The following is a 22,717-nucleotide window of genomic DNA, read 5'->3' as shown; positions in this document are numbered from 1 at the left end:
AACAACCCTAATAATATAGTCCCATATTGATAGTGACAATTGTAAGAGCTGTGTTTGATTATAACACTTGACCATATCTAAAAATATAATCTAGGAAGCCATGAAACATTACTCTTTATTAGTCTTTTAACCATTAAATGCAGCATCCATGTTTGATATTTTTGTATACAACCTATTCCGAGGCAAAGATGTGTCAATCATCTTAATGGGTATTTGAGTTTAGAAATACATACAACCCCAATTCCAATGAAGTTGGGACGTCGTGTTGAACATGAATAAAAACAGAATACAATGATTTTCAAATCATGTTCAACCTATATTTAATTGAATACACTACAAAGACAAGATATTTAATATTCAAACTGATAAACTTGATTGTTTTTAGCAAATAAACATTAACTTAGAATATTATGGCTGCAACACGTTCCAAAAAAGCTGGGATAGGTGGCAAAAAAGACTGAGAAAGTTGAGGAATGCTCATTAAACACATGTTTTGGAACATCCCACAGGTGAACAGGCTCATTGGCAACAGGTGGGTGCCATGATTGGGTATAAAAGGAGCTTCCCTGAATTGCTCAGTCATCCACAAGCAAAGATGGGGCGAGGTTCACCTCTTTGTGAACAAGTGCGTGAAAAAATAGTCGAACAGTTTAAGCACAATGTCCCTTAACGTACAATTGCAAGGAATTTAGGGATTTCATCATCTACATATAATCAAAAGGTTCAGAGAATCTGGAGAAATCACTGCATGTAAGCGGCAAGGCCGAAAACCAACATTGAATTTGATTTATGTTTAACACAACGTCCTAACTTCATTGGAATTGGGGTTGTACAATGTCATTTATATTAATGTGTTATAATTTAAACAGTTGTTGAGTACTAAATCAATAAACATTTCACAAGACAAAAAACACTACATCCATTAACAGACAATTTAAAAGGAAGACTGATCAATCAGCTGAGTATCATGGTTGAACTCATAACATTGGCTTCATTTTGTAATATTTCACTTTAATAACTTTTTTGAAATGAAATTGTGCTAATTATCTTCCAATTATACCACTACTGGCATAATGACGACAAATTCTCTTCAGAATGCAGTCGGGAAGGTTTCATTTTTTCCCCATTTATTTTTCTATGAAGCTACTGCCCCCACGACCCGACCTCGGCTAAGCGGAAGAAAATGGATGGATGGATGGATGGATAGCCAGAAAAGGTCTTCATTTCTCATCCTTTCTCTTACGTTTCTCGTTATGTTTACTCACTTGTTTTGGTATGAAGCTCATTTCCCACCCCAAAATAACCTCAACATTTTGGTTGCCATCCACATTTGCCGATGTGCATTTGCTATTTTAAAAGTAACAATTCTGACCAGTACTTGACAATATTATGGGACGCAAAGCTACTGTTTCATGTCTGTCAGGAATTTTCAGGGTATGTTTTAACAGATACACTAGATGGTCTAGGAACTATTCTGTTTGTGGTCCGTCACTGGTCATTTCATAGGAGTATGCCATGTGTTTTCATTTAACTGTACTGCTTATAATTCCTTCCAACTTGGCATGTTCGTACAGACATATGTAAATCCAAAATGATTTTTATTTGCATTTTGTTTTCGTTTGGGTTATCATCCCATCAATGGCCTGTGCATACAAGTCTCACTTATGCGAGTCCAGTGAGTATAATCTTCTTGTCTTTCATCTTCATGATATCTCTCATAGCACTCAGAAATGTGTTGCTGTGATCTCCTGTAAAACAAAGTCACAGTTCTGTGTTAGATGCAGATTCTCCAAAGTAAAAATGTTCAAGTCCAAATTTAATTTTGTTATGGATGGCTTTATTTGCATTCTGTTGCCTTCTGTGCAACAGTAGACTCATTTTATCGCCAATTATGCTTAAATTAATTAGGGAAATCGACTAATTGATTTGAGTTAAAATAACATAAGCAAATAGAGGTCCAGATAGGACTCATTTCATCACGGATTAAACTGTTTGACCTCGGCTTTTTGAAAAGCTCACAGATAATTTCTCTCTCCCTTCTGGTTCATTCCTGGCTTGTTTGGCATTTTTTCAATGTCGACGCCACAAGTGGAAGCATGAAGCAGTATCTGCAGCCCAAGTGCTGGTGAAAAATATGCCCAACAGTTTAAACAATTTGTATGTACTTGTATGGTGAATTTACTCGAGCTTTTTGTTTTATCAACCCATATACATGAGTGTTTATGTATGTCATTTTTAAACCATTATTTTATTTTACACTTTACGTGTAATTAAGGAGCATAAACGCTGCAATGTTTATTATACCTCAATCGTCACTATCATCATGAGACTGGTTAAAGATTGTTTTATGTTTTAAACATTAATATGTCATACAAATGCATTCGTATTTGTATGACGATGTTATTATAATCTGAATCAAATTGTTTTACAGACTAAAACCTTAACATTGGTTGTGTCATTGTTACATCACCTCAGATGTACGTTTGCACCAACTGACAGTGAAGCACAGCATAATGGACGGTGGCGAAGAGACGAGACATTGTCACTTTGTCGTTGAAGAAACCGCCTGTTTGCAGATTATCTACGACACAAGCTAGAGAGAGAGAGAAACAGAAAGACAGGAAATGGAAGTGAGGATGTCAGAGCAGAAGAAAGACAGGGAATGGAAAAGGGACAGTATGCATTTAAAGGCCCTTTGCTGGCTTTTCACTTCTATGGCTTCCTAGAGATGCCAGGAAACTTACATTGACAACACGCAAGCACCACCTCCACACCAATTTCCCCGTAATCTTTGACAATCTGAAAAAGACAAAAACGGAGAAAAGGTCAAGACATGAGGTTGCTTCATTACCCTGCAAATTGAAAGAATATTAATTGAATGCCTTGTGGCTCATAAAAAATGGCAGCAATGGAGCGACTCCAAGGATTTGAAGTTCAAAATGAAGGCTTTTTTAAATTCTATCCAAACACGTAATCATCAGTCTAAATGCAAGTCAGTCACACTGACAGGATATCAACCTAAAGCCTAACAAAATGGTTTCCAGGAAATAGCGTTTCTAAGGGGTGGGGGTGTAGGGGTCAGGTTACTACGCAAAAACGCAGTTCCAGACAGACCTATGTGACACGTGTATTGTTTCACAAAGTCACTTATTTCAATGTGTTGCAACTGCATGACACGACGGCTTAGCAATTAGCATCGCTTTGACATTATCTTCGCCTATCCACTTCTTGTCCTCCCTTCATGACGCTTTTAAGACGCATGGCAAGAAGTGTAGCTTATTCACTACCAGAGAGGCGATGATCAGTGATTTAAAATACATTGACACCGGACGCAAAGAGAACTTTCGTCTCCACGGCTTGGCAGCCGGGGAGCCTAATAAAATAGCATGCACCAAGCAGCTGTTCAATGTGGACGCGCCGGTAATGCAGATGCTGGATTTCCCCCCCAATATCTGGAGCAATCAGTGTTACGGCCGGATGTAGTCAACGTTCAGTGATTTCCGTAACAAAATATGGAGGTTCTGTAACATTTGGCAGCTCTGGATATGTGAAAGCAGTGTCATGGATGTTTTGAAAAACTGAAGGAAAGTAATGAGTGTCATAGCTCCTCAGAACAGAAATGTGATTTCGTCATAGTCTACTGGAAAGTTATGCTGGACCCCCTGCAGTTTGCCAACCGAACAAACTGGTCTGCGGATGATGCAGTCAACACGGGACTGCACTTTATCCAAGAACACCTCGACGGCGCGGTGACCGACGCGAGGATCCTGATTGGCAGGACACAGCAGGTGAGGCTGGGGGTAACCACCTCATCTACATGCACCACCAGCACCAGGGCGCTCCAAGGATGCGTCCTTCGCCACTGCTCTTGTCTCTCTAAACGAACGACTGCACCTCAACGCACCTGGCTGTCAAACTCCTGAAGTTTGCAGACGACACCACAGTCATCGGTATCATCAATGACGCTGACGAATCTGCGTATCGACAGGAATTGGAGCGCCTGGAGCTGTGGTGCGGCTGACACAACCTGGAGTTGAACACCCTCAGGACGAGAGATGATTGTGGATTTCAGGAGGCATCCTTCGCCACAGTTGCCCCTCAGGCTGTCCAACTGTCCTGTGTCAACGGCTGAGACCTTCAAGTTCCTGGGAATTACAGTCTCAGGACCTGAAGTGGTAGACCAACATCAACTCCATACTCAAAAAGGCCTAGCAGAGGATGTACTTCCTGCGGCTTCTGAGGAAGCATGGCCTGCCACAGGAGCTGTTGAGGCAGTTCTACACTCCGACTGCAACGGACAATCAAAACTGCTGAAAAATTTGTCGGTACCCCCCTAGCCACCCATGAGGACTTGCACGCTGCCAGAACTAAGACAAGAGCATGCAAAATCCTTTTGGACCCTCCACATCCTGGTCACCAGCTCTTCCAGCTCCTTCCCTCAGGTAGGCGCTACCGAACAATGCAAACTAGAACTAGCAGACATTCCAACAGCTTCTTTCCCCTTGCCATTAACTTCTTAAAGAGTTAACTCACAATTCTATTGTAACATGCTTCCAATTTTTGTCTTGAGATTGTAGTCACATCTCTGTCGGGCCAATTATACATTATTCCTGCACTCACTGTAGTAGTCTTGCCACTGCATTACATATCTGTTGACCAATACTGGCCACTCATATGCTTGCGAAGTACATCAGAATCAGAATCAGAATCTACAGCAACATTTGCATAATTGACATTGTTCCAGATTATCGCACTACTAGTCACTTTAAACTGCATACATTTCTTGAAGTCTCTGCATCATTTGCACAATGGTTACTGCATCAGCCTATTTTTGTAATAGTCACTCTAAATTATCAGAGGACTCTCTATCATTTGCACAATTGTCAAAAAGAAAGAAAAAAAGAATCAGCATTACCACATTACTGGTAACCTTTTATTGCTCAGTGACTGTGTTTTTATGTTTTTATGTCTCAAAAGTATTCTGTCAATTGATTGTTGTCGTACTAGAGCGGCTCCAACTGCCGGAGACAAATTCCTTGAGTGTTTTTGACATACTTGGCAAATTCTCTCATTTGTCTCAAATGATTCTCATTTCTGAGATGATTCTGAAAAGCTTAACTACTATTCGAGGAAATACAGTTATCTCCAATCAATTTCTGTCCATCACCATTCTGCATGTGTTAGTTTCTTACACCATGCAAGGTCTTGACTCCTACAGTGTCTAAGAAATTGACAGGGCTGAGGTCGAGGATGATGGCTCTGGGCAATGACGGAGTAAGCTCAAAATCCATTTGAATGGTGGCTACATCCTTCTCATGCTCCTCCACCTGTAGTGTGAAAATTGTTGCAAATGCAAGGAAATGTTTTATTCCTTTGCTAATGAGAAACAACATACAGTACAGTACAGGGTTAAGGGTAAAATATTGACAATTTAGCTGACAATGTTCACAATTTGGTTTCATATGTGACGCAAAGTAATTCTGTAACAGTTGAATTTTGCTTTTGGTATTCTCACCATATCCGACACATTGCTCTCTGCAGGATTTTTGGCTTTTTCCTTCTTACACTTTTTCCTTTTGGCTTCAAGTTTCTTCTTCGCTGACAGGATTTTGGTGATGTCAAAGCCAGACTGAAATAATCAGCAAAAGACAAATAAATATTGGGGGATTGACTTCTTTTTAGTAGTACTATTGTGCATTAAATACACAAACACTTCATGTTTCATTCTTGTGGTTTCCTGTTTACTCATTGAGCAATTTTAATTTAGAAATCCTCAGCACACACCTCATCAACCGATAAGACTGATAAAGCTAGAAAGATACTTTAAACATGTCATTTTTAAACATGGATTGGAAACTCTAAATTGCCCTTAGGTGTGAATGTGTGCACGAATGGTTGTTTGTTTATACAGTGTGTGTCCTGCGATTGGCTGGCGACCAGTACAAGGTGTACCCCGCCTCTCGGCTGAAGATAGCTGGGATCGGCTCCAGCATGCCTGCGACCTTTGTGAGGATGAAGCAGTACAGAAAATGGATGGATGGATGCATGGATGGATGAATGTATGCAAGCATTGACTTCCTCATTGAGATCAATGTACTCCTCTTCCTGCAAGTACGTACCCAATCATGAAAGTGTAAATGAAATTTTGCTAGAAGAGATCTCCTGTCATCTGTCAGTGAGTGACATTTCTCTGAAAGCTTATTTGTGTTCCCAAGATAGGAAAGCAAAAAAGCTCCCCCATCGCCTGTTTTACTGACAAGTTGACACGTACATAAGTTGGACCTATAATTATGTCTTTTGTCAGTATGTTTTTCTTAGATCGTTTTTTTCTGTTTCCAAACAAAAGCAATGTGGAGAACAGACTTGGCATTGTGAATTATGTTGCAGACGTAATGTTTGTAAGAATGCAGAAAATTGAGCATAAATAACTTTGTGAAAGGATGGTGTCCATATTAACACAAGTAGCATCATCTATCACTATATCACGGTTCACCTATCACAGTCCCACTATATTGTAGATTTTGTTCTGTTAAAAATAGATACAAAAATTTGTTTGTGTTGAAATACAATTGAAATGTGTTTAAAAGTGTGTTTCAATCAGTTTCAATGTGATTATAATGTGAGGAAGGGGTATTTTAAGGTTTAGACTAAAATATTATAGTATCAATGGTAGGTTGATTGAAGACTCTTAATTGTCCTTAAGTGTAAATTGTGTGTGCGAATGGTTGTTTGTTTATATGTGCCCTGTGATTGGCTGGCGACCAGTTCAGGGTGTACCCCGCCTCTCGCCCGATAATAGCTAGGACAGGCTCTAGCAGGCCTGCGACCCTTGTGAGGATAAAGCGGTACAGAAAATGGATGGATAGTTTCTTGCATATCTAGATAAGCTTTACATTAAACCAATGCCCCCTTTTTCAACACCTCACACCCAATAGCATTGTGGGCTATATCAAATGTTTATTTTTTCATTATATGCTGGAGGCCACTAAAAATGGACGGTGGGCCGCAAATGGACCGCGGACTGTGTTTTGGACACCACTTTTTTGTGACATCGATCCATTTTCTGTACTGCTTTATCCTCACAAGGGTCACGGCCGTGCTGGAGCCTATCCCAGCTATCTTCGGGCGAGAGGCGGGGTACACCCTGAACTGGTCGCCAGCCAATAGCAGGGCACATAGAAACAAACAACCAGTCGCATTCACCTTCACACCTAAGGGCAATTTAGAGTCTTCAACCTACCATGCATATTTTTGGGATGTGGGAGGAAACCAGAGTATCCAGAGAAAACCCACACAGCCGGGAACTCAGAACTGTGAGGCAGATGTGCTAACCAGTTCTCCAACGTGCTGCCTTTTTGGTGACAAGCTATCTTAAAAATTTTTTTATACAGTATCTCGATAATGCATATTTTCACCTATCGCGGGTAGGTCTGGAACATAACTCCTTTGATGAACAGGGATCAATGCGTGTGTGTGTATACGCGTGTGCGCGCACCTTCTTTCCCAGTGCGTCTTGATACATCTCAGCATTGGCAAAGTAGAGTGTAGCAGAAGATCGGAAGATCAAAATACCGGGCACTTCTCTCACCTAACAGATTGATGATTAACAAACAAAGAAAAAAAAAAATATGGATCCATCAGCTCTATCTGATCGATATTTGGCTCCATTAAATTAAGTTTAGTTATATAGTAGAGTTATCTGGTCATCGAGAATAGGCTTGAGCTCCGTTGATAAAGAAAACACCTCCAAGTATAGAATTTCAGTGTCAGTTGCAATGTGACTTTCTATGCCTGAGTAAATTTTGTTCAAATGTTTTCTTTTAGGCTCACCCAAATTCTCTTGAGATCACACAGTGGAAAAATCATAAAAAATATTATTTGCATTCAGATGCCACTAATTGTATTCAGTAGACCCTTGACTACAACTACTGTTTAAAGGTGCCATATTTTACCAAACAAACTTTTTCTAGTATTTGGTATGTAATAATGTCTCTATGTTGCCTCAGCAAACGTGAAATATGAATTAAAATCGTCCATGCATTCCTGAGTTCTAGACGTTTTTTGAAATCAGGTCATTTGAATATCACAAATTTATCTATGTCACTTGCAAAGATCTCTGCCTATCTCTCCGCTCCCGAGCCAGCGCTGTCAGAGGGGCCTTTTCTGGACACTCGTATGACAAAACCAAGGTCTTTTTTAAAAATGAAATTAACACTTTTATACTAAATCCATGTTAGAGAGTCACTATATGGAAGTCTAGATAGCCAAAAAAACTTTAACGATCCCATATTCTGGCTATTTAACCCAAAAACCTTTAAAGGGCCTATATTTTGAGACCCTAGAAAGACAACATTACATCGCAAATACTAGACAAAGCTGGTTTGGCAAAATACAGGATCTTTAACAAATTAGACAGTCATGTTGCCACAGTTACCTTGAAAAAGTAACTTGACTAATTACTTGGTTTTAAAAGTAACTAAGTTAGATTACAAGTTACTTTATTTGTAACATTCAGGATCTGTAGACCACAGAGCCTCAACATAAAGCCTGATTTTAAATCTCTGATTTTACCACGCTTATACAAGCATTCCATTCCATGCTCCACGCCAGCAGCCCCCGGATGGCATGCAGAGCCCACATGATCACAACAGGTTACTAAGGTGCTAACATAGGGAACGTTCGGAAATTCAATCTGACGCTTTGACCGTGCTAGGAGAGTGCAGTGTTCAGAGAGAAAGAGCGCGCTCCATTGTCTATAAATTTACGAACGAGCGTGTTGGCCATTGGCTGCGTCCGCCATAGTGAATGTGTCAGTTCTGCCTGTAAACATCTCGTCCTGCCTGACGCTGCGGCCGCTCTGTCGCCTCCGTCATGGTGGCAGGAGTGTGGCGCTCTGAATAACCGAACGGCAAACTCCAGCAACGCTCTGAGTTTCTGAACGTTCCGGAGTGGAGAGAGCGCACTTTGAGTGAATTTCGGAACGCACCCATAGTAGCAAGGAGTAAGTGTGAATGTTGCTTGCTTAAAGTCATTTATTGACACTCCAGTTGAAAATCACTGTAAAACTAAACACACATAACAAAAGAATTACACCTATTGAATGTACAAATACATCACAGACTTAGTTTCGTTCTTCATTTTTGTTCATAAAAATCGCTAGGTCAAAGCTAACACACTTGATTGAAAATCACCATTGGCGAGCTAACGAAGATTAGCAATAAACCCTCAGCACTTATTTCTCTAAAAATAATTAATATTGTTACACAAACGCTGTATAAACACATACAAACAGGCAATATAACAATACTCTGGCATATATTCTTCAAACTCTGTGAACGACGAGCTATAATAACAATATTCAATCGTGACTTCTACTTTCTTTGCTATTGTTGTTACCTCTTTTGTTTTTGTTTTATTTTTCTACACCTAAACCTGCTTCGTTTTCCTCCTAAGATGTCCGTAGAAAGACCATAACCACCGACCAGCTGATCTACGGTTGTGAGTGCACACGACAAGCGTTGCTAGGATGTACAATATTAGTGCCTAATAATTTCAGGGAAATTGTCGTGGCGTTTTCCTAAATTTTATAAATATAGAAAGTGACGTGGTGCCCTCCACGAGACAAAATAGCTTGATTTCTAACGTTAAGCGTCAAATCACGCTAAACCGGAAGCAACGCAGGCATTGCTGCTTCGATTAATTTATTTCTTAAATAAATTACGTTTTATCCAAACGGCAATATACGCTACACTGGTCTGGAAATAGCAACTCGTTAGATTACTCATTACCAAAAAAAGGTCTTATATTAGAGTACTGAGTTAGTAAGTAACATTTTACTGGCATCATAGGTAGGCCAGAATACCACAAAGCACATTTGCATGTTTGTGTAGTGGCAGGCGGACCTTGCATATGGTCACTTGGAAACCAAAGGTGTGACAATTGTGTGTTGACTGTCTGGACACTCAATCTTCAGTCAAGGAAATGTGCTAAAAAAATGCTTCAATATAAAGAAATAGAATGTTGTCCTGCACAGGTATTTACATTATTAAAAACAGCAAATTGGTAAATTATATTTCTTCACTATATCATAAATATATATAAATAGTATATTTCTTACGTGATTGGTGTCCTCCAAAGGCCAATATACTTCTGTGTTTGGAACCTGCCCTAATCTGGAGTACGTTGGTCTAGAAAAACACACAAAAATAACAGAAAATTTAAATGCATTACTTGTACATATACTGTACATTATATATTATTATACATTTCCTACAGCTGTGTCCTGAAGATGACTGTAAGCATTGAGAAGCCAATAGCAGCAGCAAGTCCCAAGTCAGGGTTCAACAGCAGAGTAAGCAGGAAAGTGGCAACCCAGACCATCTGGAAGGAAAACATCACAACACGGAATTGTGTAAGGCCAACAACCAGTGGTAGAGTTAAATAGAGAAATCATGATTTTTTTTTTTCTCAAACTAACTCAATTATCCAGAGTAAGCACATCTTGGAGCTTGGAACCTCGAAAGTCAATTGCCCCTGAGGTTGGTTATCGAAGTTAAAAGGGAACTAAACCCCAAACATTCAAAGCAAGTATACATCAGCACTAGTGAAAAAACTGCACTAGGATTAATTTTGCATTTGCGGAATAAGAATTAAAACGAATAAGGGAGTAACGGAGGCACCATGTTGGGCGAAATCATTGTCCATTGCAGAGTGGAAGTGATGTTGAAGCTACAATAACAAGTTGCCTGCTAATACAATGACCTGCTGGCTGACAGATATTGAGAGCGATGGATTTACTCATTCGATCCTGTGTATACAATGGCTGGGAAGGAAAACATGCAGCAGTCATCAGAGGAAAGGGAGCAAAGAGTAAAAGCACTGTACGTCAAATTATTGAAATTATTATTATTATTATTTAAAAAATTATTGAAAGTGCTGCAAAGAGGGAACCCCGGTCCCCAGAACTGTGAGGCAGATGTGGAGAAAAAAAAAAAAAAAAGGTACATTTTATTTCAAACGTAATGCATCATCAACATCCTAAACACCAGTTTAATGCCTATTGTTAATGCCACCACTTTTGGGGTGCTCTGTTTAGTTCAATTGATTCTTTAACCCTTTTATTGAAATAATTTATAATATATATTTTCTGGATATTTCTGATACAGTATTGCGGCTCAGGCATCAAGTTAAAAGGTACTCCCTCCCTTAAAATGCTATAAAATGTATTTATATCAGGCAAAACCAGGGATGCTTTATGAACTTCATATTTAATTGCACCACAGTTGCTACTAGTTAAACTTACTATGCAGCCTTTGAACACACCTTTAAACTAAAAATTTCAAATACTATGACGTAGCCTAAAATGGACACTTGCTCCTCATCCAACACTTCTCAGCATTAACGCTTTGCTCATTTATCAGAATATGGTGCCACAGCAACCAGATTTTCGGTGAGCATGCAATATTACAATGTCACGAGAGATCAATCGCAATTGCAAAAGACACGTAATGGATGCTAGCTCCATCACATCAAACTCATTACTATTATTACTACTATTTTTCACACCTAGATTTGGGGATCCTCTGCCATTCCTCCTTGCAGATCCTCTCCAGTTCTGTCAGGTTGGATGGTGAACATTGGTGGACAGCCATTTTCAGGTCTCTCCAGAGATGCTCAATTGGGTTTAAGTCAGGGCTGTGGCTGGGCCATTCAAGAACAGTCACGGAGTTGTTCTGAAGCCACTCCATTATTTTAGCTGTGTGCTTCGAGTCATTGTCTTGTTGGAAGGTGAACCTTCGGCTCAGTCTGAAGTCCTGAGCACTCTGGAGAAGGTTTTCGTCCAGGATATCCCTGTACTTGGCCGCATTCATCTTTTCTTCGATTGCAACCAGTCTCCCTGTCCCTGCAGCTGAAAAACACCCCCACAGCATGATGCTGCCACCACCATGTTTCACTGTTGGGACTTTATTGGACAGGTGATAAGCAGTACCTGGTTTTCTCCACACATGCCACTTAGAATTAAAGCCAACAGTTTCTATCTTGGTCTTATCAGACCAGAGAATCTTATTTCTCACCATGTTGGAGACCTTCAGGTGTTTTTTAGCAAACTCCATGCGGGCTTTCATGTGTCTTGCACTGAGAAGAGGCTTCCGTCGGGCCACACTGCCATAACGCCCTGACTGGTGGAGGGCTGCAGTGAAGGTTGACTTTCTCGAACTTTGTGCAGTGCCATTTCTCCTTCAAACGTGGTGTGCATTATGGTATCCAAACAGTTCAATTTTGCTTTCCTCAGATCAGAATATATTCTCCCAGTATTTAACTGGCTTGTCCAAATGTTGTACAGCAAACTTTAAACGAGCGTTGACATGCCTTTTTTTTTTTCAGCAATGGGGTCTTGCGTGGTGAGCGTGCATCTAGGCCATGGCGGCAGAGGGCATTGCTCACTGTTTTCCTTGTGATAGTAGTACCTGCTAATTCCAGGTCTTTTTGAAGCTCTCCATAGGTGGGCCTTGGCTCTTGGACAACTCTTCTGATTATTCTTTGCACTCCTCTGTCAGAAATTTTGCGAGGAGCACCTGATCGAGACAAATTTATGGTGGTATGATTGGCTTTCCACTTACGTATTATGGCCCCAACCGTGCTCACTGGAACGTTCAGAATCTTAGCTATGCGCCTGTAACCAATCCCATCATTTATTTTGCAACAATTAGTTTGCAATGGTCTTGAGACAGCTCTCTGTTCTTACCCATCATGAGATGTGTCTTGACTCACACCTTGGCAATGAGAGCTTTTTGTAGGCCATCAATTAGGACTGAACCAGCTGATATTCATTTGCACTGACAAGGGGCTGGATTGCTGTTTGATTATTAATAGATTTTAGGTGTTGGGTTCCCATGCCTTTTTGCACCTCCCTTTCTTCATGTGATCAATACTTTTCCCCCTGTGTCATTTCACATTTTTACACACAACTTAATTTCTGGGTTTATTTGTTCTTCTTTCTTTGTATGTATGGATTACTTTTGTTGTTCCCAACATATATATATATATATATATATATATATATATATATATATACGCACGCACGCGCGCACACGCACACACATACACACACAAGCATTGCCCCCACCAACATTGCAATTGGCCCCAGAGGACTGCTGGCCCACCGGCATCTGCCCGATGGCCAGTCCACCTCTGATCACCCTGCACCTTGACACGTTTAATATGTTTCACTCTTGAAAAGTCGAGTATGCGTCGCATATCAGAGGCTTAAAAATAGCAGAAACAGGCATGCAGTTAACAAAAGCTTTACGAGGTGATTTAATTATACACTTGATAGGTGGGGCAGGAAAAGTTATGTTTTATAGTATGTCCCCATTAAAACGTTCATTCAAGTTCCATTACTTCCCTTGCAAAAATTTGTTTCAAAATCTAAACAAACTGTTTGGATTGATTAGCTTCGACTTTACCTGACGACCCTTTTTTCGACTTACCATGTCTGTTTTGCTACTCCTCCACAGTGCAGGTATGTCCATGAATTGCTTCATCATACCATGTAGGTTCACATAAATGATGGCAGCCAGCATTGCCTGCATTAAAAACAACAACAACAAAAAACATTACGAATGTTCTGAATAGTAATACAAAATAAAATAAAAACAGTAGTGCCTAAGGCATTTGTTGCTTTTGTCTCGCCAACACAAATAGTGAGTCAAAAAAATGGAGCATGATGATTCATGATGCACCACACAAGGTGCATGTGATAACTTGAATACAATTTCGACTATAAAACAACAGAATGACTGGCTTGTGTATGACTCAGGTTTTGTGGAGTGGCTGCCTCTACACTTGAAGGTTGTTGATCAATCACCTGTGTCGATATGCTCTCATGTTCTCTCCATACAAACTGTGTAGTTTTAGTTTTGTTTTGTTGTTGTTGTTTTTTTTAATGGGTATAGATTAGGGCGGCATGGTGGTCGACTGGTTAGAGCGTCTGGCTCACAGTTCTGAGGACCAGGGTTCAATCCCCTGGCCCGCCTGTGTGGAGTTTGCATGTTCTCCCCGTGCCTGCGTGGGTTCTCTCTGGGCACTCCGGTTTCCTCCCACATCCCAAAAACATGCATGGTAGGTTAATTGACAACTCTAAATTACCCATTGGTGTGAATGTGAGTGCAAATGGTTGTTTGTTTATATGTGGCCTGCGATTGGCTGGCAACCAGTTCAGGGTGTACCCCGCCTCCTGCCCGATGACAGCTGGGATAGGCTCCAGCACGCCCGCGACCCTCGTGAGGAGAAGCAGCTCAGAAAATGGATGGATGGATGAATGGTATAGATGAGGGCTGCACTATATTTGTTTTGAGCATCGTCATACCGATGTACGTGCGCGCAATAGTCACATCGCAGGGTCTGCTGGGATGTTCATGTACTGTAATATCCAGTGAATCAACTGTAATATTAAAAGTGACCGACAGAGGGACGCTTGTGGACATGCTCAAAAGATTAAAAGATTGTACAACTACTGCATTTTTTATTTCACGCTCCAGAATGAAACTAGGCAGGCATGCGGAAGCTGCTTGAGTGCGTGAGGTGCCTTCAGGGACACTGCGTAAATGGGACTGAATGTGTTTTTTTGTAATACAGTACATAATTGTAAAACTGGATTACAAAGAAAATTATTACTTGTATCAGAATGCTTTAGCTGCAGCTGGTTACTAGTGGCAACAATGGGGAAATGAAATACCAGGATTTTGAGGGTAATAGCCCATCAGCAACATATTCGTCCATTTTTCCATACCACTTATCCTCACTCGGGTCGCAGGCGTGCTGCAACCTATCCCAGCTATCTTCAGAATCAGAATCATCTTTATTTGCCAAGTATGTCCAAAACACACAAGGAATTTGTCTCCGGGAGTTGGAGCCGCTCTAGTACAACAGACAGTCAATTTACAGAACACTTTGGAGACATAAAGACATTGACAAAAAACAATTGTGCAAAAAGATGCAGAGTCCTCTAGCACTTAGAGCATCGAATGACTAATATTGCGATAGTCCGGTGCAATGACCGTTGTGCAAAGGGCTCTGAGACTTCAAGGAGTGTATGCGGTTTAAAGTGACGAGTAGTGCGATCATCTGGGACAATGTCGGTTGTGCAAATGTTACAGATACTCCTCAATCAGTGTGCAAATGGAGCAGATGCTACTCTGGCATGAGAGGCCAGTATATGCAAATAGTGCAGCATGGCGAGACAACTACAGTGAGTGCACGAGTGAGAGGCAAGGTACACCATGAACTGGTCACCAGCCAATCGCAGGGCACATAGAAACAAACAACCATTTGAACTCACATTCGCACCTACGGGCAATTGAGAGTCTTCAATTCATCTACTACGCATGTTTAGGGATGTGGGAAAAAACCGAAGTACCCACGCAAGTACAGGGAGAAGATGCAAAGTCCACACAGGCGAGGCCACATTTGAACCTGGGTCCCCAGAACTGTGAGGCAGATGTGCTAACCAGTCGACCGCCGTGCTGCCAGCAACATATTGAAGAAGAAGAAAAAAAAAATCATAAACTAGTTTGTTTTTGAACCGGTGAACTTAGTAAACATTTTGAATTATGAGCTATAGACTGAAGTTTTTGGAACGATGAACTGAACTTTGAACTACTACATTTACGCAGTGTCACTGAATCCACCTTGCACACTCACGCAGCTGCCTCGTGCTGCCTAGGTACATTCTGACCAGCGAAATAGGAAATGGAGCAGGTGTACGGTACAATCTGTTAATCTTTTGAGCATCTCCAAGGAGCAAGGTCCCTCTGCTGGTCACGTTTAATGTTACAGTTGAATCACTGTGTATTACAGTACACCAACATCGCAGCAGACGCTGCAATGTGTCTATTGCGCACACGCGATGACGATGATATAATTATGATTGTTAGCATAGGATGCACAGCAAGTCAGCGATCCCGTGCTGGTCACGTGATGTTCCACATTTGGCAGATTGAGTACTAATTGTTCTCAGTCTTTGCACATTTTCAGCACTTACCTTCAAACATATTTAATTTATTTTGAAACAAAACACAAAAACAACTTTCGTGCAACTTTAGGTGGTTGATGGCCCACCATTTCTTCCCCATTTATAAAAATACTCATGAATATTCTGCATCTACTATTCTGAAGATGATCCACATCTCACAGAAATACTAATAAAAAGTCATACCTTTTTCACTTCTATCTTATACGAGCACATGACATATCCACAGGCGCAAACGCACCTTGGGCAGGTATTCAAACAGAGCTCCAATCCACAGGGTGATGAAAAGAATAACAATGGCTGATAGCGCCCCAGCAACCTGCATTGACGAGAGATGCAAAATAATTACTCGCGGACACCATCGGTCAGGGCCTGCCTTTCCTCCGCTTTAATGAAACTAAATGATAAATGGTATATTGAGGATTCATCGGTTTAGTCCTTTTAGCGCTTTCGGCGCTGTGTGATGCTAGATACTCGAGTGCAGACATCTGCCAAGGCTTTGACATTTGTCACCTGTAAAAATCAATGAATCTGGCATCTTAATAGCTAAAAGGAAGTAACACATTATCCCGATTCTGAATTTCTACACAGACTTTAATTTGAAGAAAACTACCGTAATTACAACTTGATTTGATGAGATTTTGTGCAAAACTGGCAATATATGGTTGTAGCCTACCACAATGTATCCCACTGGACATATTCCCATTGTGAATTCTTAAAAACCTTGTCAAGTGAAAATAAAATGTCAGAAGTTTGACACAGGATAAGCAGTACGGAAAACGGATGGATGGAAATTTGACACACCACAGATAAGTGTTGTGAACAAGTCTGGCAAATTTGAATAAATTAAAAAAATATATATCTAAAACGAGGCTCCAAAATCATGAAAAATAGACACCTCCTCCCAGCTTTTGAATGCTGTGGGCATATCTGCTGAATGTGCTGAAAAAAATGTCCCGCGAAACTCAGCTGCCAATCAAATTGATGTGTGTGAGCCACAGGCTGAATAACGTGTGCTGCTGTGCTTAATAAGGGGTTAACCTTCACTGAAGTGTCTCTGTTCTTTGGACCCGTGCGAGGCACACGGAGAAGCCGATGGCGTATTGGATGGACCCATTGTCGGTCTGCGAGCCCGCTTGTGGCTACTAGGCAATAGCGGGCTCACAAGATATTATGAGCATAAACATACAGGATACAATACTGCACCTGCATCATACTGAGGACTGTTAAGGATCTTCTACGTAAGACTTTGGTATTAGTTTAACAAATACGTACTGTCTGCTGGACTCAAATACGTGTTTACATTTGTTGACACTGACTTGTTAAAATTATGACTCAATGCTGCAACTGACTGTTAAATCTTCTCTTGACAAGACTGTAACTTTACTGTAAATTGATATGAAAAATCCTGCCCACCTGAGTCTTTCCTCCTGTGCTCTCCTGAACCATAGAGCGGGATATGGAGCAGCTGACGGTGATGCACTGGAACAGTGACCCAATGGAGTTACTGAGCCCCAAGGCTATCAGTTCCTGAAGCATAAAACGGACACGTTATAACTCGGTCATTTTAACATCCTGGTCTTCATGCTTGTGTCCTACCTGGCTACTGTCCACCTTGTATCCATATTTCAGTGCAAAGATCCTTCCCAGTGAGATGGCAATGCCGTAGCCAACCACAGCCAGGGCAAAAGCGTCCCCAATCACCTGAACAAAGAGCGAGGCGGCCGGAAAAATGGGTGGCTGGAGGCTGCTCAATAAGAGAAAAGGAGCTGGAAAAAAAAATCCCCTTGACATATGCTCATATTGATAAAAACATTGTTTCTTACCCTGATGGAATTTCTCCAACTACATCCACTCCATATTCTTCCTGTAAATTTACTTGCCAGGATACCAGCGTAGCTATAGTGATCTGGAGTACAGGTGTGTTGATTAATTTGATTTACTAATTGTTAAATGGAGTGCCCCGATATTTGTATGAGTGACGTTCTTTGAGGTTTTTTTTTTTATACTCACACCAAGCAACTCCACAGGTATCGGGATAGGTATTTTTTTACTCAAGAATTTATTGAGCTCTTTGGCAAGGATGAGGCTAATCATGGCAACAATGCTGACCACCAGAGTCCCAACATTGGTCTTTGGAATTAAATAACATATCTCCAGCACTGTCTGTAATAAAAGGAGAGGTAAGGTATATGACACGGCAAAAGCAAAGAGAATTAAAAACATTTCACAACGAGTGAACAATCACGAATATATGGTCATAGACAAACACCATACCACACCAACGATGTATTTATTTTTCATTCTACTATGCAAGTACTATAAAAGTCAAAGAAAAAAAAAATCAGGTTCCAATAAGGTCATCTAAAATGTTACTTTTGCGTCTTTTGAATTACATTGAGTCTATGAGACAAAATATCGTATCAACTTCATCAAAATATATACCACTGTTTGCCAATGTTTTCAAGTAATGTTACCAAAGCATATTGCTGAAAATTATGTAAATTACAGTGTTGGAGAGTAACAAATTACATGTAACGAGACTATGTAATTTAATGAAACAATTTAGGTTATTGTAATCCGTTACAGTATAAGGCAACAAACACAGTTTAATACATTTCTAAAACACACAAACACATATTATTATGTTATTTGTATGAAAACAAATAATTAATTAATTCCAAAATAATGATATGATTTTTATCCACTTCTTTTGTTTTTTGTTGAGGAAACATCTAAGAGCCTCATTGAGGCATTCATTCAAAAGTAAGAAAAGTAATCAAAATGTGATTAAATGTATTTAGTTACATTACTTTGAGAAAGTAACTGAAATCGTTGAAATTCTATTACATTTCCAACAGGGTAACCTGTAATTGTAACCAACAGTTATGCATGTAATATTGCATAGAGTGTGGTAGTTTTTATCTCTCAATTCTCACATTTCCATACTAGCAGTAAGAAAGCCATTATAATGGCTGTGACCTGACATACATATATCAAGGAGAGAGGTCCGCTGTGTCTGAAGGGGCTGATTCCAAAGATGTATTTGAGCTGAGACACAATAACATGGATTGCAGCGCCTGTGGTGTAACCTCGGACCAGTGGCTCTGACAGGTAGGTCACCACAAATCCAAAATGGACCAGGCCGAGCAGGATCTTACATGGATTGGACAACAAAGACACATGAACAAGGAAATAAAGGCTTAAATACTACTGGGCATGCAAACAAATTCGGCACCTGAAATAATCCTGCTAAGAAAGTAACGGCAGTAGCCACTCGGATCCGTTCTGCATCGCGGGAGAAGACATCCATTACACTCTCGTTGGTCACATTGTTCCACCTCATAAAGTTTGAGTCTGGGGCTAATCGCTCTGTCACCCCGCCGAGCATTACACTAATCACTGCAAATGTTCCTGAAAGAGAAGACTGCAACTCATAATCGAAATACTGAACATTCCAAATATACCAATGCCTTTGCACAAAAGACAGTTTTACTACAATTACGGGATAATCGCACACGCTGCGGTTGGATAGCTAAGACAACTTAAAACTAATATCACTTAAAGTAACATGAGCGATAAGCTGTTAGCAGATTACCATAAATAAAAAATAGTAAACTAAAATAGAACATCCTCCATGAACAGCTGTGGACCAATGGTTAAGATCATCGCCTGCCACCGTGGGGGACCAAGGTTCAAGACCCCGACTGGACCATCCGCCAACATCCCCCGGACTCACGGCTGTGGTGTCCTTGAGCAAGACACTGATACCCTGAAATGCTCCCCGGGTGCTTCAGCTGCCCCCTGCTCCAGTGTGTTCCACGAACATATGTATGTGTTCACTGTGATGGGTTAAATGCAGAGAACAAATTTCTATATAATAGAAATAAAGAATAAACCGTGATTCTTCTTCTAACCAGGAAATATCCTGCATGCTTTTTCACTTTTGTTTGAGGAAATTGTTTTTCTTAAAGGCCATTCACAACGGGACTGTTCCCGAACTAATGGGCTCATTGTCTTAAATATGACGGTCTACTTTGGCGGAGATGTGCTCTTTTTTATTATTATTTTTTGCTCATCTAGTTTTTTACTGGGTTGTATGAAAAGAATGTGACCTAACACAAACTTCATTGTAATTATGGAAATCCATCCATCCATCCATTTTCTTTACCGCTTATCCTCACTAGGGTCGCGGGCTGCTGGAGCCTATCCCAGCTATCTTCGGGCAGGAGGCGGGGTATACCCTCAACTGGTCGCCAGCCAATCGCAGGGCACATAGAAACAAACAACCATTCGCACTCACATTCACACCTATGGGCAATTTAAAGTCTTCAATCAACCTACCACGCATGTTTTTGGGATGTGGGAGGAAACCGGAGTGCCCGGAGAAAACCCACCCAGGCATGGGGAGAACATGCAAACTCCACACAGGTGGGGCCAGGATTTGAACCCCGGTCCCCAGAACTGTGAGGCAGATGAGCTAACCAGTCGTCCACCGTGCCGATTATGGAAATATTTTTCATTAAGTTTCCTTGAGTAGCGTTTTCAAACGATGCAATTTTCAATTAATTGGTCCAAAAATGATTATTTTATTGAAGTAATGCATCTTTGTTCAATTATCTATGCCAATGATGTATATTGATTGAAAACAATAAATCCTCTTCCACTAGATGGCAGAAAGTACAATTAACCTGTGTATCTACCTATTGACATTCATACAACATCCAAGTCCTGCGAGTATATCAGCTTAGTATTCAACTAAAACGGCCCAGATTTCACACAGTTTAATTTGAGAGTCCATTATGACTTTCAGTATATATACTTTTTGTGACATTTTTGTTTGGTGGTGTGCTGTAAGATTTTTCTAAAGAAAAATGGGTATCTTGGCTCAATAAAGCTCGGGTAACACTGTCCGAGAGAATACGCTGTGAGTGATGATTTACCAACCTATTGAGATGTGCTTGGATGTGCCAAAGATGAAGTAGATGAGGACAGGGTAGAAGGAGGAGTAAAGGCCAAAAACTGGAGGAACGGCCGCTAGCAAGGCATATGCCATACCTTCAGGCCCATAATAAAAAATAATAATCAGCATAGCAAGCGATTAAATTGTTCAGCTAAAAGAACTAGCAACAAAATACCAAAAACATATAGGTTTATCTATAAAGATAAGGTAAAGTTGTACATGTTTAACAGGCGTAAAAATACTTGCAATATGGTTATACAGGTATTTACACAGATCTCACCTTGGGGCAGCTGCATGATACCCACACTGAGTCCAGAGATGAGGTCACCCAGTGCATTTTCTTTGATGGAGTAATGAGGCAACCACAACAGAAGAGGGATCCTACCCAGAAGGGACCTCTTCACTCTGGGAGTAGTGCACCTGAGAAACAAGACATCCACAGACATCAGCGGGTTTATAGAATTATCAGTAGGTGTTTTGTTGCTTTTGATTTAACATAAATACATGTCGTTTCCCTACAATGGCTCAAGCAATGTTCAGAATGTACCCTGTCCAACACTGACTCACCAGAAAGTGTTGCTAAATGGCCATTCATCCACTTGAACTGATTATTTTTGCTCACAAATCAAATAAAGGCCATGCATCACATGTGAATCACATATTGGCCACTGAGCTTCTCTGCAATTTAAAAACCACATTATGGAATGGCATCATTTAAGAATCAGTGATAACACTTGAATAGAGCTAATACTTATCTCAACATCTTTCTTGCCATTGCTATTTACAATGTTGTGAAAAAGTATTTGCCCCCTTCTCAAATTCATATTTCCCTACGTAGTTTCACACATGGCTACCTGGCCGTGTGTGAAAAAGAAATTGTCAGGAGGAGTTCAAGTATCTTGGGGTCTTGTTCACGAGTGAGGGAAGAATGGAACAGGAGATCGACAGGCGGATCAGTGCAGTGTCAGTAGTGATGCGGACTTTGTATCGGTCCGTTGTGGAAGAAGGAGCTAAGCCGAAAGGCAAAGCTCTCAATTTACCGGTCGATCTACGTTCCTACCCTCACCTATGATTACGAGCTGTCGGTCGTGACCAAAAGAAAAAGATCCCGCATACAAGCGGTTGAAATGAGTTTCCTCCGCAGGGTGTCCGGGCTCTCCCTGAGAGATAGGGTGAGAAGCTTGGTCATGCGGGAGGAGCTCAGAGTTGAGCCGCTTCTCCTCCACATTGAGAGGAGCCAGATGAGGTGGCTGGGGCATCTGATTCAGATGCCTCCCGGACGCCTCCCTGGTGAGGTGTTCCGGGCAAATCCCACCAGGAGGAGACCCCGGGGCCGACCCAGGACATGCTGGAGAGACTATGTCTCTCGGCTGGCATGTGAACGCCTCGGGATCCCCCCGGAAGAGCTGGATGAAGAGGCTGGGGAGAGGGAAGTCTGGGCGTCCCTGCTAAAGCTACTGCCCCCACGACCCGACCTCGGATAAAAGGTAGAAAATGGATGGATGAATGGCCTTGCTGTCACGAACGGATGGAGACTGGACCCAAGAGCAGGCGGAGGCTGAGAGGTTGTGATGAACAGTTTTTTGAAAAGGGAAATGTAGGTGGTCCTTGAGATGCGCTGGTGATTTGTTGAGGCAGAAAATGTGTGGCAGGCAGTGACGAGGACAGTCTGTTGGCTTGGCGGTAATCCACTTGGCAAGGGACATGGAGGAAACACTGAGGAC

At 41.1% G+C, this 22,717-nt stretch overlaps 1 protein-coding gene across 1 annotated transcript; it reads right to left on the bottom strand.

Annotated features, from left to right (window-relative positions):
- Positions 1-975: 975 nt before the first annotated feature.
- LOC133404473 (solute carrier family 26 member 6) lies at positions 976-21,088 on the bottom strand. Its single transcript, XM_061680394.1, has 18 exons — positions 20,978-21,088; positions 19,349-19,444; positions 19,269-19,318; positions 19,022-19,186; positions 18,044-18,196; positions 17,857-17,939; positions 17,630-17,777; positions 17,447-17,560; positions 16,272-16,349; positions 13,491-13,586; positions 10,274-10,380; positions 10,118-10,187; positions 7,496-7,588; positions 5,516-5,629; positions 5,193-5,327; positions 2,745-2,799; positions 2,471-2,593; positions 976-1,748 (listed from the first exon to the last, which is right to left on the bottom strand). The coding sequence occupies exons 1-17, from the start codon at positions 21,084-21,086 to the stop codon at positions 2,472-2,474; spliced, it is 1,788 nt and encodes a 595-aa protein (XP_061536378.1). The 5' UTR covers positions 21,087-21,088; the 3' UTR covers positions 976-1,748; position 2,471.
- Positions 21,089-22,717: the final 1,629 nt, after the last annotated feature.

Source organism: Phycodurus eques, chromosome 1, assembly GCF_024500275.1.
Source record: "Phycodurus eques isolate BA_2022a chromosome 1, UOR_Pequ_1.1, whole genome shotgun sequence".
Taxonomy (NCBI): domain Eukaryota; kingdom Metazoa; phylum Chordata; class Actinopteri; order Syngnathiformes; family Syngnathidae; genus Phycodurus; species Phycodurus eques.
This window is presented reverse-complemented; position numbering and strand designations above follow the sequence as displayed.